The sequence below is a fragment of the Hipposideros armiger genome, unplaced genomic scaffold, assembly GCF_001890085.2.
Source record: "Hipposideros armiger isolate ML-2016 unplaced genomic scaffold, ASM189008v1 scaffold_288, whole genome shotgun sequence".
NCBI lineage: Eukaryota > Metazoa > Chordata > Mammalia > Chiroptera > Hipposideridae > Hipposideros > Hipposideros armiger.
The window spans coordinates 1298625-1313960 of record NW_017731638.1 but is presented as its reverse complement, the minus strand read 5'-3'; the positions used below and the strand labels follow the sequence as shown (position 1 = coordinate 1313960).

General features: G+C 37.8%; 1 protein-coding gene across 3 annotated transcripts in view; it reads left to right on the top strand.

The window, feature by feature from the left end:
- Positions 1-15336, top strand: part of PKHD1 (PKHD1 ciliary IPT domain containing fibrocystin/polyductin) — a 460535-nt gene that overhangs the window by 39089 nt on the left and 406110 nt on the right. For all 3 annotated transcript variants that reach the window (XM_019658751.1, XM_019658750.1, XM_019658752.1), the window contains exons 24-29: positions 2026-2153; positions 4742-4926; positions 5811-5933; positions 7453-7558; positions 8062-8337; positions 11208-11338. In XM_019658751.1, coding sequence (XP_019514296.1) covers positions 2026-2153; positions 4742-4926; positions 5811-5933; positions 7453-7558; positions 8062-8337; positions 11208-11338 — 949 coding nt within the window. The remainder of the gene's footprint in view (positions 1-2025; positions 2154-4741; positions 4927-5810; positions 5934-7452; positions 7559-8061; positions 8338-11207; positions 11339-15336) is intronic.

Here is a 15336-nt window from a genome sequence, read left to right as displayed (position 1 = left end):
AGAGAGAGAGAGAGAGAGAGAGAGAGAGAGAGAGAGAGAGACAGAGAGAGACAGAGAAAGAGAGAGAAGCTACTTAAAGCAAGAAAGTTGAGCCCCACAGTCACACCAATTTGGCTTCATGGACACAGAAGTGGGACTTTTATCAGGAAAAGCTATCTGTCTTGTTGCTGAAAGCAGTGGTTCTCAATCTTAAGAATGCTGTATCAGAAACCTGGAGGTCTTGTTAAAACAAAAATTGCTGGGCCCCAACCACACCTTGTTTAATTCAGTAGGTCTGGGGCAGGGCCTGAGAATGTACATTTCTAATAAGTTCCCAAGCTGATTCTACTGGTCTGGGGACTACACTTCGAGAACTAGTTCCTAGTGAATTTGTTTAGAAGTAGTTGTATTTTATGCTGTTCAGAGGTTCACATTACCACCATTTTCTGTTTGCTCCTCTCCTTCCATTCCCCATATACTAATCTTATTGGAATTCTTTGAGGCGAAATGGGATAATCTAAGGAAGAAAAACAGCTATTTCTAAGAACTCACCACCAGATGGCACTAGAGCCCCATAAACGTTGCTTCCTTAATAGTCAAACCTTCTAGCCACAGATTACAAAGCAGTAACTAAGGATCAGGCTCCTACAAGCTCCTGGAACATATGTATGCTCTAATCTGTTCTTTTCATTTTCAACTAAAACCCCAGTAGGATGGGAAGACTTGAGATGCTCTGCTTGTAAAATTTCTTTCTTTCTTTTTTTTTTTTGTTCCAAAATTAGTTCTTGTACTTACACCATGCTTGAGACGGTGTATTAAAGGCAGGCACAGAAAACTTGAATTTGTGGTCTGCTTTCCTTGACTTAGTGTTCCATGGTCCTCTGGACACGAAAGACGCAAAAACCATCAGTGAAGGAGTGACATAGCTTCTGTGGTGTGAAGAGGAAGCTCCCAGAGTAGCCAGGCTGCAGTCCTGTGCTCCAAATGTCAAAGTTATTAACTGTGAAATGATAGAGGATAATGTAGGTTATTCTGAATAGGTCCATCCAAGTCCTCAAGTCCCTTAGCTGTTCCTGGAAGCCTCCAGCCTAAGCAAGACAGGACAACATTCAGAATGGCCTCTCCTAGATTCATCCCCCAACACAGATAGTATCACTGTGTAACTGCTTCTGTATGGTTGTATGTATGCACATTCAAATGTAGTATTTAAATAACGTTATTGATAGATATAAGGTATGTTGAAAATTTAGAAAATTAAAAAAAAAACCACTTAGAAGAAGACAAAAATCACGCATCGTCCCCCTGCTCAGATAACTTCTATTAACATATTGGATCCATATTCTAACTGCCTTTTCTCCCAAGCAGGTTTTGTATACATCTACACATGTATATATTTATTTTTAAACCTCATATTGGAACCATACATTACATACTGTATTTGTAACATACTCTTTTCACCTCGTGGTAAAAAAAAAGAATATTTCCCATTTCATTAAACATTCTTCTAAAATATGGTTTTTAATGGCTGAGTGGTATTCCATCTCACGGTGTGTCACAATTTATTTGACGCCTTTATTGCATTAAAAGCAAGAATTGGCAGTCAGTGTTTGTGCACAGGTATTCAATAAGAACTTGGCTAGATGGAGTGGCCTGTGTTTCAGCTCGAGATACTGAGCAGGGAAGTGTCTGTGGAACAGGCACCGGCTTTTCATTTGACCATACAAATGGAGTAAGAGAATACCAAGTTCTCCTTCCACTCTGCTTCAGGGGCAGAGCCGTGGAGGCCAGCGTCATCACTCTTCCGTCTGGGTCCCTGTGTTCCCAGGATCAGCGAAGGGGAAGGATGAAACACGCTAAAAGAATCCTGATATTTACACTATACTTTTTCTGCCGTGATGGGAGCGGGGGCACCCAATATTTGGGAGTTCAAGCTCATGGTCTGGGAAAATGGGAGATTAGCTGGTCTTTGAGATGGAGCTATGTTCTTATCGGAGAGACATTCTGGATGGTTGCTGTGGCTAATGCTTTGTTTTTCATATGCCACAGCTCCGTGCCCACTGAAGGGACAGAAGAAGGATCTGGGGTGGTCCAGGTGACAACGCAGACACTACAGAGAACAAGTCCACCTTTAGGAGGACACTTTCGCATCCAACTTTCTAATACAGTGATTCCTGGTAAAGGGGCAACTGAGGGGTACAACATTTCTCATCTACATTTTTAAGGGGCATTTCCAGGCAAGCAACATCCTGTGAGATTGTCAGGCAGGGAGACCACCTGAAAGCTTTTTTATTCCCCCATGTCTGAAAATGACCTTATTAAAATGAAAGATCTGGACAATAGCAATAACATATCATTGTTAATATGATCCCAACCTTTACGTGTTTAGATGTGGAAACTAAGTGCGTTAGCTTACTATGGCTGTCAAGACAAGTGACCACAAACTTGGTGGCTTAAAACAACAGACATTTATTCTCAAACAGTCTAGAGGCCAGAAGTCCAAAATCAAGTTCTCAGCAGGGCCACACTTCCTCTGAAGGGCCATGGGGAAAATCCGTTTCCTGCTTCTTCTGGCATCTGGTGGCTGCCAGCATTCCTTGGCTATGGCCACATCACTCCAGCCCCTGCCTCCATGGTCATATTGTCACTTCCTCTTCTGTCTCAGAACTCTTTCTGCCCCTCTCATAAGGATGCATATGATTGCATTTAGGGCCCACCTGGATAAAGTCCTTTTCTCAAAATCCTTAACCACATCTTTTGCTATATATAAGGTAATACCTGGGGTGCCAAAAAAATGTATACAAGTGGACACTTTGGTCAACGTTGCTCAAGCAGTAGTTCACCATAAGCAGAAGTGTCTGGATGCTGATGGTAACCACTTTGAGCACCTTGTAATTGCAGAAGTCAAACGTGACTTGTATTCATCTTTTGTCATTGGTATATATTGAGTATTATAATTTTAATAGTTTTGTTTTTTAAAGTGTGTATGTATTTTTTTTTGGTACACTCTGCATTCATAGATTCCAGGGATTAGGGCATTGGCATCTTTTTGAGGGCCACCATTCAGCCCACTATACTGAGATTTGCCCAAAGGTCATAAAGATAGTTGATGGCGAAGTCCAGATGTGGCCTCGGGTCTTTATTCTCAGGTCAGTCCTCTTCTGTCTAGAGGAGGTCAAGATCCATGATAGCCGTGGTTCTTCTGAATTAAACTTCATGGTGACACTCTATATTATTGAGGATTTTAGTGGTCATAACAAATGTAGAAAGAGCTTTTGGATGCCATGAGAGTAGAATAGTTCTAAATCTTCAATACCATACTCATTTCACAAAGGACAAGGAATAGAAGTGATCTGCTGAGCTGCCAACATGTGGCAGGATGGCTCAGCTAAAAAAAAAAAAAAAGAAGTGATTACAATATGTTATGTAGTTGGTAAAAACAGGGGAATCAGAGAGGAGGCTCAGGAGAACTCAAGAGTAGCTGTATAAAAATTGGTGCATGGTCCAAAAGTGTTCTGCTCTCTCAAGCAGAAAGATGCTGGACTTGCAAAGAATCTTCTTGTGAGAGGAATTAGAGTGGTGTTTTTACCTAAAAGGGCATCTTAGGAAAAGTTGAAGATCTGTAGGCTATTGGAGTCTATTGCTCTTCAAGTCTGACAAATGGGTGAATAAATGCCAACAGTACCCTGCCTCTGTCAAGTGCATCACTGTGCTGTTTTCCTTGGCACGAATGAGAGGGCAGCCTGTAGAGACTGTCTGCCACCATCTACTATTGTTGATGCGCCTCACATTAGCACCTGCAGAGTAATGGAGGGCATGGGTAGGGGAACACAGTCTTAACCAGTGGTTAATGAAGTGGTGATGACTCCAAATTATGCAAATATAGAACAATCTTTTTGAAAAGGATGAGACTTTTTTGCATTTTGGAAATACAGAGTTATTTTATTAATGCTCCAAGGGAGTATGAGATTCAAGAAGGAAGGCTCTTGAGTAGGTAGAAGGCGAAGAAGGCGACCTGGATCTTAATCTAAACCTGTCTCCCTTGGTTGGCAAGCTTCTGAAACTCATTGGGTTTCATTTTCTTCATCGCTAAGGGAGGCATCAGGATGCCCAAATGACCCACCTCACAGGGCTGTTGGGAGTAGCTAATGAAATGGAAACTTTTGGTAAAGCGTGAAACAGTTCAAACACAAGCACGACTTAAGCAGAATGTTGTTATTTCCCTATGGGAATGTGGAATTGGGAAGCAGGTGGTTGGGCTTAAAGGAAATTCTAATAGAGAAATCGAAATGCCAACATTCCTCAGCTGAGTTGGCTAAATTTTTATGGGTGTCAGCTGCTGTGTGCCTCCCCAATTCCTGTGAAAGGGGGCCAACTTTTCTCTGTTCACAGACCCAGTTAAATTTTCCAGGGAAAACCCAACATTTAATTAGACTTTCAGGGCCTTACCAGGGTGTCTGGTGTTTATATTTTGAGTCGACAGTTGAGACAGTTTTGTTTGATGTGACTGTGTTCTCTGCTTGCTATGATATGTGATACTAATAAAAGATATCACAACATAAAAAGTGGGCATCGACTTGTATTTGCCTTAGGAAAACAAATGGTTTAACTGGGGTGGGGGTTCTCTTGAAACCATATTTAGAACTTGAGGGTTTCCTGCATATTTAGTAGGTATCTTGACATTTATTCCGTTATCTTCATGATGAGACCCTGTGAGGTGGAGTAATTAGTGTTGTATTTTCTATATCAAAACCTTCTCCCACAGATGTCCCTGTGCATATTTCAGCTAGTCACCTTCGCGAGCTCTTACAGAACAATGCTGATGACTTCACATCCAGGTACCTCAATGTCAGTGACTTCACTGTGACGGAGGATCTAAAGTCTTGCTATGAACATGTGTGGACCATCTCCTGGTCCACCCAGGTTGGGGATTTGCCCAATTTCATTAGGGTATGTATAATATTCTTTTTGGTGGTATGGATTGTGCCTGGGAATAATTTTATAAAAAAAAAATCAGAATGATATGAATGAAAACTGTCATGAATGAATAATTTTGTAGGAATATTCAAGTAAAAGGGTTTAATGACCTTTCTGGAAGTTTTCAAGACATTTTTGGATTTCTTATTCCTGATAAGCAATTTGAACCCAGCAGAGAAGTTGTTGGTCAGTGTCCACCACACAATAATTCTACATCTGTTATTGGATAATTCAAGCAGATGTGGTTGACTTAGATTGTCATGGAGGCAGATGGCACAGCAGAAGGAAGTTTAGAAAAGGATTTGCTGTCTTTAGATAATGACAAAACCAGATGCTTTTGCATATTTAGGGTTTTAAAAAATAATCTAATGATCACATAGCATTTTGGTTGTTATAAAATGACATCCAAGATGGAATTTGATCCTTGTTATTTGGTATAGTGAGTCATCTGGTTTTCAAACAAAATATTAATGCATGGGTGGAAATGGAGGAAGGATGGGACTCACCTCATAGCACTTGTTTCCTTACATTTTATTTTAATATTTTGGACTGGAAACATATAAAATAGAAAAACACATAGAAACCAAAATATATCAAGACTTAGAGAGAAGAATGAATTTTTTTGGTGCTTTTTCGGGCAACTCTACTTGCAAATAAACATTCCTCTAAAATCTGGGGCTTTCATTAGTCATGACTTACGTTAGGTTTCTAGATTTTAATCCCCTCTCACTCCATTTTCACTTTCTACCTACCTGATTATCTTAAACAGAATGTGAAAAGACCCTTTATCGTTTGTTTTAATCAAGATTAGACTTCTATTCCATGGCAAAAATTCACTTCAAATGTAATCAACTCAGGTGTCTGATGAAAATCTAACTGGAGTGAACCCTGCTGCAACCATTCGGGTGGTATATGATGGTGGAGTTTTTCTTGCACCCATATTTGGAGACATGTTGGCTACTGCCAACCAGCACACTCAGGTGAGAGTGAATGGGCCAGCCAAAATGTAAGTATTCGTTTCTAATCTATCTCAGTCCCTTCCTGATTTATAATGTGGACCAATTCCAAGGATCAATTTTCCAATCCATAAAATAGAGACCATTATAACTGTCCCCTTGGAAAGTACTCTGAATATACAAGTGCTCTGGAAACATAACATCCTGTTACTACAATTAATGATGCTATTATTATGGCATTAAAAATAGAAAACCTCTATAACTACATATGATTTATTGAAAAGTAAACAAGCTCCTTTTCCCTTTAAAATGTCTTGCTCTTTCCCTTCTACCCATACTCCTGTAATAAGTCATCTGCTTTTAATTTGAGAAAAATTTAAAATAAAAATCTGTAAAGAATAATATAACTAACTCCAGGGTACATAAACTGAGGATGAACAGTTGTCAACATTTTGATATATTTTATATTTTTTGTCTTTATGAATAAAATAAAACATTATAGGTAAAATCAAAGTGTTCTTTATCACTTATGCTTCATGCCATCCCTATACCTCTTTACTGTATAAGCAAACACTATCATAAGTATAGTGTGAGTGCTTTTAATCTATATTTCATATGGAGAGAGTCAAAAGAGTCACACTCTTTTCACCTTTCTCATCTCCAAGTATGGCAGAGTCCTATTAGATTAACATTAGTTCCAGTGAGAGGAAAAGATGTGTATAGTTGATCTTTGAACAACATGAGGGTGAGGGGCACTGACCCTCCTCACAGTCCAAAATTTGTGTGTAACTTTTGACTCCCCAAATCTTAACTACTAGTAGCCTACTGTTGACTGGAGGCCTTACCAATAATATAACCAGTCAATTAAGACATATTTTGTATATTATGTGTATTATATACTGTATTCTTATAATAAAGTAAGCTAGAGAAAATAAATATTATTAAGAAAATCATAAGGAAAAAAGTACATTTATAGTATTTATTGAAAAAATTCCACATATAAGTGGACCCGTGTGGTTCAAATGCACGTTGTTCAAAGGTCAACTGTAGTCTCTTCCTGGGGACCTGCCATTCTAGGATAGAAAAGGCCCCAAACCAACTGTCCAAATACTCTAATCTTCAGTTATATATCCATATAGTAATGATGGAACAAGGTGCCTACTTTATTGGCATTTACCAGCAAAGAAATGGCTTTTCATAGGAAATAGATACCTAGTTAAAAATATAGAGTGATAAAAAGTCCTTGTGCAATTTGAATTTTATTACATTTAGTTTTACATGACAGAGAAGAAATTTATTCAAGATTTAACACATTTAATTGCAGAAATGTTAGGTTTTAGCATGCCTACCATCATTTTAAGACAGCTTAATATGTTTCGAGCCATTCATTACAATTTGGGGTTTATTACTGGGAAATAGAAAAAAGAAAATAAATGAATCATTAACACATTTTAATTTGGCCAAATTTCACAAATACTTTATGAATACTCTTGAGTACCTGAAATGCATACATTTGCTTGTAATTCTTTTGCCTTTTTTTCAGGTGGTTGTGCGAGTGAATGACATACCAGCTCAGTGCTCAGGGTCCTGTTCTTTCCAGTACCTTGAAGGGTCAACTCCCTGGGTCCACTCTGTGTGGTATTCCCTTGGTATGATTCATGATGTGGCATTGAGATGATCATGAACTTTAGACTCAGAGAGATTTGTTAGCCGTGTACCTGGTAATGGGTGGATAGAAGGTGAATCAGTTCATAGGATGGATGTTGAGTGATGCAGCAGAAAAACACATTTTTTGGCCAGTCTAAATGATATGGTCATGATTTGAAATGAAGACAAGTAGATTTTTGATGACTTAAAAATGTTTTATTCTCTTTGTCCCTTGCTTTGAAATATTCTTTATTTTGATTTCCCCCCCCTTTTTTATAGACTAGTGATCTCTCATTACTAGCTTGAGAAAATTTAAGATGCATGCTGTATGCTACAATAATATAATAAATGCTGATATCCAATATTTGAGTCAGCATTCAACTTCTTGAATTTCAGGAGGGGAAGGTAGGAGAGAATGAACAGTTGATATTAGAGAGCGTTCTCTTAAATGGAGTGATATCACCGAGAGATGATTTTGTTCTTTTAATTTCTTTCCTTCTTTAAGATGGCGACATTAACCTACTGGTTCACATTACTGGAACTAGTTTCTCTGGTGACTCCCAGGCCTTTCAGATTACTGTGAACAAAACAAGTTGCAAAGTTATTTTCTCAAACCAAACGAATGTGGTCTGTCAAACCAACCTACTGCCTGTCGGAGTGCATCAGATCTCCATGTTGGTGAGACCTTCTGGTTACGCCATCAGTGCCAGTGGAGAAGGCCTCTTCCTAAACGTGGAACCCAGACTGGATGCTGTGGACCCTTCGAGAGCTGCAGAGATTGGTAATCTGGGAAGGGACCCCACATTACACCTGACCCTCTGAAGGTGGCATTCTTGCCGGTATACAGGAATCTAGTCCTGCTGTGTAATAAGTTCTATGTCCACTATGACTCACAAGTTTTTTGTTTTCTGTCACCAGTATTTCTTCTAATGAGCAACAGATATTGAGCCCTTCAATGAACTCACTTACTACATATCGGTAGCTTGCTGATGGTATTGGCATAATTGGGTCAGTCACTGAGTCACTGGGACAATTTGGTCTACTGAAAACAACACTAGATTGGGCCTTAGGACATATGTGCTTGGGTTTTCATCCTGCCAAGGTCAGATGTATGACCTTAGACATTTCAGTTACTTCTATGGGACTTGGTATCCTAATAATGATGATAGGCATAGTGTCATTTATTGAGTATCTCTTCTAGGTAGTCACATACCCTAAATTCTTACAGCTGCCTGAAAAATAGAATTATTACCCACATTTTTCAGAGGAGATAACGGTGATTCTAAACCGCCCCCTCCCACCTCCCTCATTGAACCACCCTGTATGAAGCCCTGTATTAGGTGCTGAAGACCTTGGCTTTCAAAGTGTGGCTCTGGGCTAGCAGTATCTGCATCATCTGGGAGCTTGTTAGAAAAGGAGAGTCTCAGGCTCCATCCCAGGCTTCCTAAACAATCTGCATTTTAACAGGATCCTCAGGCAACTTCTATGAATAGTGCAATTTAAGTAACACTGCAGTAGGGGAGGCAAAGAGAACCACGCTGAGCCCTACCAGCAAAGAATTTTCAGAATAATCTAGCATGTAATAAATACATATAAGAATGTGATAAATAATATTCTAAAGCATCACTTAACAATGTGCAGAAACACCCTCAAAAGGGTTTTTAAGGAAAATATTGGCTTTGGAGTATACACTTCCTTGGCCCATTTCTGTGCTGAGATAGAGTTGCCTTCTCTTTAGGTATGGACACTTACCTGGGAGACACTTGAACCATCGAATGCAAATGGCACAGTGTCACCACCTTTGCAACTTTGAATTATTAACATCAGCAATAGTAATAACAATTTGCTTAGCCCTTAGTATGTACCAGGCACTATTAATGCTGGAGATAGAGTCAATTAAAGCAAAGTTCCTGCTCTCATGGAGGTGATGGTAGTGGGTAAGAGAAAAACGAAGCAGAGGAAGAGTGATGGAGGGGGTGGTGGTTGTGGTAGGATGGACACTGGCACTGGAGGAATGACACAGATGACACTGGTGAGTGAAGACATGGATGAAGTGGAGGAATGAGTCCTGAGAAGAGAGTTTTAGGCAGGGAGAACATCAAGCGATAAAGTCTTAAGTCAGAATGACCTTGGCTTGTTCCAAGTACACCAAGGAGGTCACAAATGGCCATTTGTATATCTTAAGCCAACTCTTAACCAACTGAGTCATTCGGTTGGCCCCTATTATTACATTTTAATTGTAGTTGTTTTTATAGGACGTTTTAATATCTGACAGAAGGTCCTTTTACTTTTGAGGTTTTATATCCTTGTTATTATTTTTCATTTTTTATTGAATTTTAAAATCTTCTTGTCTAATTTAAACAGAAAATCTTATTTGTATTTTTATTGGGATTGCATTGATGATTTAGTTCAATTTAGAAAGATATGCCACCATTCTGATGTTCACTCTTTCTACCCATTTATTTTCGTTTTTTTGTTTAATGTTTTAATCCATCTGTTTGGGTCCTCAGTAGCATTTCAAACTTTTCTTCAAATTTCTTCCTTCGCTTGAATTTTTCTTATCAAGATTGTTGCCAGGTTTTGTATCTTTTATGTTGGTATTTACATTTTTTTCTTCCATTTTATTCTCTAACTTTGAAGTCTAGTGTAGTCTTTCCTTGACTCTTCAGGGCAAGTTTATGTATTGAACTTCAGGATATTATTTCAGCCAGTAACTTTCTCCCGAAGGGTTTTCATCTGGTTGTGTAAGTTTCCCTTTCGCATCCTGACATGCTTTGTGAAGATAACCTTGTTCCTGCTCCCACTTCCCACTCTCAAGGGGTACATGTTCCCATTTGGTGGCTTCATTGCCTCTCTTGTATCCCATTCTGTGGAGATGGCACACCATAATCATTGCCCTATGTAATAATAAGTGGAATTGCTGTTCATCTGTTAGACCAAGGGCTGCTCCTCCAAATGGGAAAGTGTGGCATGGCATCTGTATGATTGGTTCTATGCCTCTTCTTACAGATGTCTGCAGTGAGGGGATAGGGGTTTCATTGGTTGCTCTTCAGTGGTCAGTAGAGAAAGGCTGATCGTAGTGGGTTCTGATGTAAGTCATTTCTGCACCACCATGGAGACTAGAACCCAGTATGTGTGGTATCAAATGACAAAGCTGGAAGGGCTAAGGCTGTCATTGCAAGACGAGGGAAGTGAGAACCAGTGAACTCAGGAGCAATACTACACATGATGTGCTTCAAGTGGCAGAGCAACCTGTGGCCCTGATTCTGGGTCCACTGCTCTTTCTACCATGATGCCCTCTTATACTTAAAATATCAGGAAAATAATAAATTTTGTAGGATTGGCAAGGATGATGTATAAAACTGTAGGGCAGGAAGAGTTTTCAGAAACCACCTACTTTACTTCTCTGTCCTGTGGCAGTATTGTGTCTCTGCTATATTCTTAAATATCTCCAGGATTCATTACTATTTTCCTCTGCCCTCTAGTCACCACTTCTTTCTTTTTAACTTCAGTCTTTCTGCAGTTTCAGCATGCCTTGTGTTTTGACTAAAGAACTTCATATTTTAACTTCATTTTATCTCTTTGTGAAAATTAATTTTTGTCTGCATGTATGGCTATATATCTCACCTGAAAATACTGTTTTTATTACAGGAGGGCTCTGGGCCACCATCCAGGGCTCTAGTTTGGAAGATGTTAGCCAGGTGTTATTTGGATCTCAGTCTTGTGCCATCAATGTCACCATAAGCAATTCACGAAGAATTCAATGCAAAGTTCCACCCAGGGTAAGTGGAATCCTTTGGCATCTCCTTATTTCTGGGTGAGTGACCATTATTAGCATGTAGTGTGAGGTTGTCAGTTTATCATTTCTTAGAACTAAATTAATTGACATGGTCTTTTCATCATGAGAGTGTGCTTATATTATTTACCGGGGGTGCCAAAAAAATGTATACAAGTGAACACTTTGGTCAACGTTGCTCAGGCAGTAGTTTGCCATAATCAGAAGTGTTTTGATGCTAACGGTAGCCACTTTGAGCACCTCCTATAATTGCAAAAGTTAAATGTGACTTGTATCCATCTTTTGTTATCAATATGTATTGAGTATTACAATTTTAATAGTTTTCTTTTCTTAAAATGTGTATACATTTTTTGGCACTCTCTGTATAGTAAAGTTGTTGATATAAAATCAATATACAAAAATTCATTGCATTCCTATATACTAGCAATAAAATTTCAGAAAAAGAAATAAAATTAAAAAAACCAGTTATTTTTGCAACAATAAGAATAAAATACCTAGGAATAAACTTAACAAAGGATATGAAGGGCTTATACACTGAAAACCACAAGACATTATTAACAGAAATTGAATAAGACACAAAGAAATGGGAAGATGTTTCATGTTCATGGATTGAAAGCATCAACACAGTTAAAATGGCCATATTACCCAAAGCAATATACAGATTTAACGCAATCCCCATGAAAATACTAATGACATCTTTTAAAGAAATAGAGCAAAAAAATCATCAGATTTATATGGAATCACAAAAGACCCCAAATAGCCAAAGTAATCCTGAAAAAACAAACAAACAAACAAAAAAACCAAGGCCAGAGGTATCACACTCCCTGAGTTTAAATTATACTACAAAGAGACAATAATTCAAAAAGCATTGCAGATGCTTTGGCAGAAAAACAGACTCTCAGACCAATGGAACAGAATTGAAAACCAAGAAATAAACCCAAAAATATGTGGGCAGATAATTTTCAAAAAAGGAGCCAAAAACATACAATGGAGAAAAGAAAGTCTTTTCAATAAATGGTGCTGGGAGAATTGGAAAGTCACATGCAAAAGAATGAAACTAGACTGCTGTCATCGTGTACCAAAATTAACTCAAAATGAATCAAAGACCTAAACATAACACCTGAAACAATAAATAGCATTGAAGAAAGCATAGATACTAAACTTATGGACCTTGGCTTCAGTCTGTTATTGGAGGTGTCACTTTTGACCCAGCAATCCCTCTTCTGGCTATCTACCCAAAAAATCTGAAAACGTTTATCTGTAAAGATACATGTACTCCTATGTTTATTGCAGCATTATTCATGTGAATAAGATTTGGAAACAACCAAAATGTCCTTTGATAGATGATTGGATAAAGAAAATGTGGTACATACATACAATGGAATATTACTTGGCTGTAAAGAAAGATGAAATACTGCTGTTTGCAGCAGTATGGATGGATTTTAAGATTATTCATGCTAAACAAAATAAGTCAGGCAGGAAACATCAAGAATCAGATGATTTTACTCATAAGTGGGATATAGAACTGAAAGCAACAAATTTTCAAGACAAACAAACAAAACTCACAGCCACAGACAATAGTTTAATGGTTACCAAAGGGTATGGGTGTGGGAAGATAGTAAATGAGGGTAAAGGGGGTCAAATATATAGTGACAGAGAGAGAACTGACTTTGGGTGATGAACACACAATGCAATATATAGATGATGTATTATAGAATTGTACACTTGAAACCTATATAATTTTTCTAATGTCACCCTAATAAATTTAATTTAAAAAATTTAAATAGAAACTCTTGAAAACAAAATGAGCTATAAAAGAAAAGACATATTCCTGGTTCTGCAAGCATCATTTAAGTAGTTCTATGAGGTCTGGCAATTAAGTTTGCAAACTCATCCTAGAAAAAGTGCTACATACCTCATTGCTGAATATCACTATGGTAACCTTCAAGTCATGAAGTACTCCCCCTGGGAAGCTATGCACTGACACCAGTGCCTAGTCCACCCTTCAAAGCATCTTTTTCTGAGATGGCCATCAGAGTTGTTGTCATATTACCCTTGATGTCCTGAATGTCATCAAAATGTCTTCCTTTCAATATTTCCTTTACCTTTGGGTAAAGAAAGGCAGGTAGAATTCACTAGTGAAGTCTTCTGGTCCCGGACTTTTGCTTTTGGGGAGGATTGGATAATTATTTTAATTTTCTTACTGTTGATCTGTCTGTTTAGATTTTCAAGTTCTTTGTGAGTCTAAGAATGTTTTATATTTCTTAGAACTTGTCCTTTTCTTTTAGGTTATTAAATCTTGTGCCATATAGTCTTTCATAGTATTCTTGTATGATTATTTGTATTTCTGTGGTAGCCATCATACCTTCTCTCTCATTTCTGGTTTTGTTTGTATCTTTTCTCTTTTTTCCTTAGTGAGTCTAGCCAGAGGCTTGTCAATTTTAATCTTTTCAAAGAACCAGCTCTTCGTTGCATTAATTTTTTCTATTGTCTTTTTGTTCTCTATTTCATTTAGTTCTGCTCTAATTTTTATCATTTCCTTCCTTTTGCTGACTTTGGGCTTCATTCGTTCTTCTTTTTCTAGCTCTTTAAGATGTAATGTTAGGTTATTTATTTGGGGTGTTTCTTGGTTCTTAAGATTGGCCTATAATGATATAAATTTCCCTCTTATTACCATTTTGCAGCATCCCCCAAATTTTGATATGTTGTATTTTTATTCTCATTTGTTTCTATGTATCTTTTGATCTCTCCTTTTATTTCTTATTTGACCCAGTCATTGTGTAGTAGCATGCTGTTTAATCTTCACATATTTGTGGGTTTTTCCACTTTCTTTTTGCACTTGATTTAGAATTTCAAAGCCTTTTGGTTGGAGAATATGCTTGGTATGACTTCAGTCTTCTTAAACTTGTAGAGACTAGTTTTGTGTCCCAACATGTGGCCTATCCTTGAGAATGTTCCATGTACATTAGAAAAGAATGTATCATCTGATATTCTGAGATGAAAGGCTATGTAAATGTTGATTATGTCCATTTGGTCTAATGTGTCATTTAAGGCTGATGTTTTCTTATTGATTTTCTGCTTGGATGATCTATCCATAGCTCTCAATGGAATATTTAGGTCCCCTACTATAATTGTGTTTTTGCCAGTTTCTCCCTTTAGTTCTGCTAGTAGTTGCTTTATATATTTTGGTGTTCCCCGATTGGGAGCATATATATTGATATGTGTTACGTCTTCTTGATGTATTGTCCTGTTTATCATTATGACATGTCCATCTTTGTCTCTTGTTATCATTTTTATCTTGAAGTCTATTTTGTCAGATATAAATATGGCTACCCCTGCTTTTCTATGGATGCCATTTGTTTGGAGTATTGTTTTCTACCCTTTCACCTTGAGTCTATATTTGTCCTTGCAATTGAGATGTGTCTCTTGAAGGCAGCAAAATGGTTGGGTTTTGTTGTTTGACCCAATCTGCTACTCTGTGTCTTTTTATTGGTGAGTTCAGACATTTAGCTAGGTTATTGATATATGAGGATTCCCTATTGCCGTTTTATCTTTTGTTTTCTTGTAGCTCAGTGTCTCCATTGTTTCTTTGCCCTTGTGTTTCTGTTATTTTAGTTGGTGATATTTTGTGATTTTTTTTTTCTCTGTTTTTTCTCTTTTTATGTTATATATATCAGTTCTGGGTGTTTGTTTCTTGTGGTTACCATTAAGTTTATGCAAAAGAAAGTTTCATATATATAATAGTCCTTTTTATTCTGCATGCATCTTTCTCCATTCCCTTTTGTAAATTCAGGCCTTTATTCTCTTTTATGCTTTTGTTGTTACAAATTATCCCTGTTCACACTGTGAGTTTCTAATTTTTTTTTTTTTAAGATTTTTATTGGGGAATTAGGGTATGGGTACAGCGCTGGGGAATTGGGGGAAGGGGAACAGACAAGTTGCTGTCCTTTTGTTCTTCAGTCTAGTTGTGGAGAACGTTGCTTC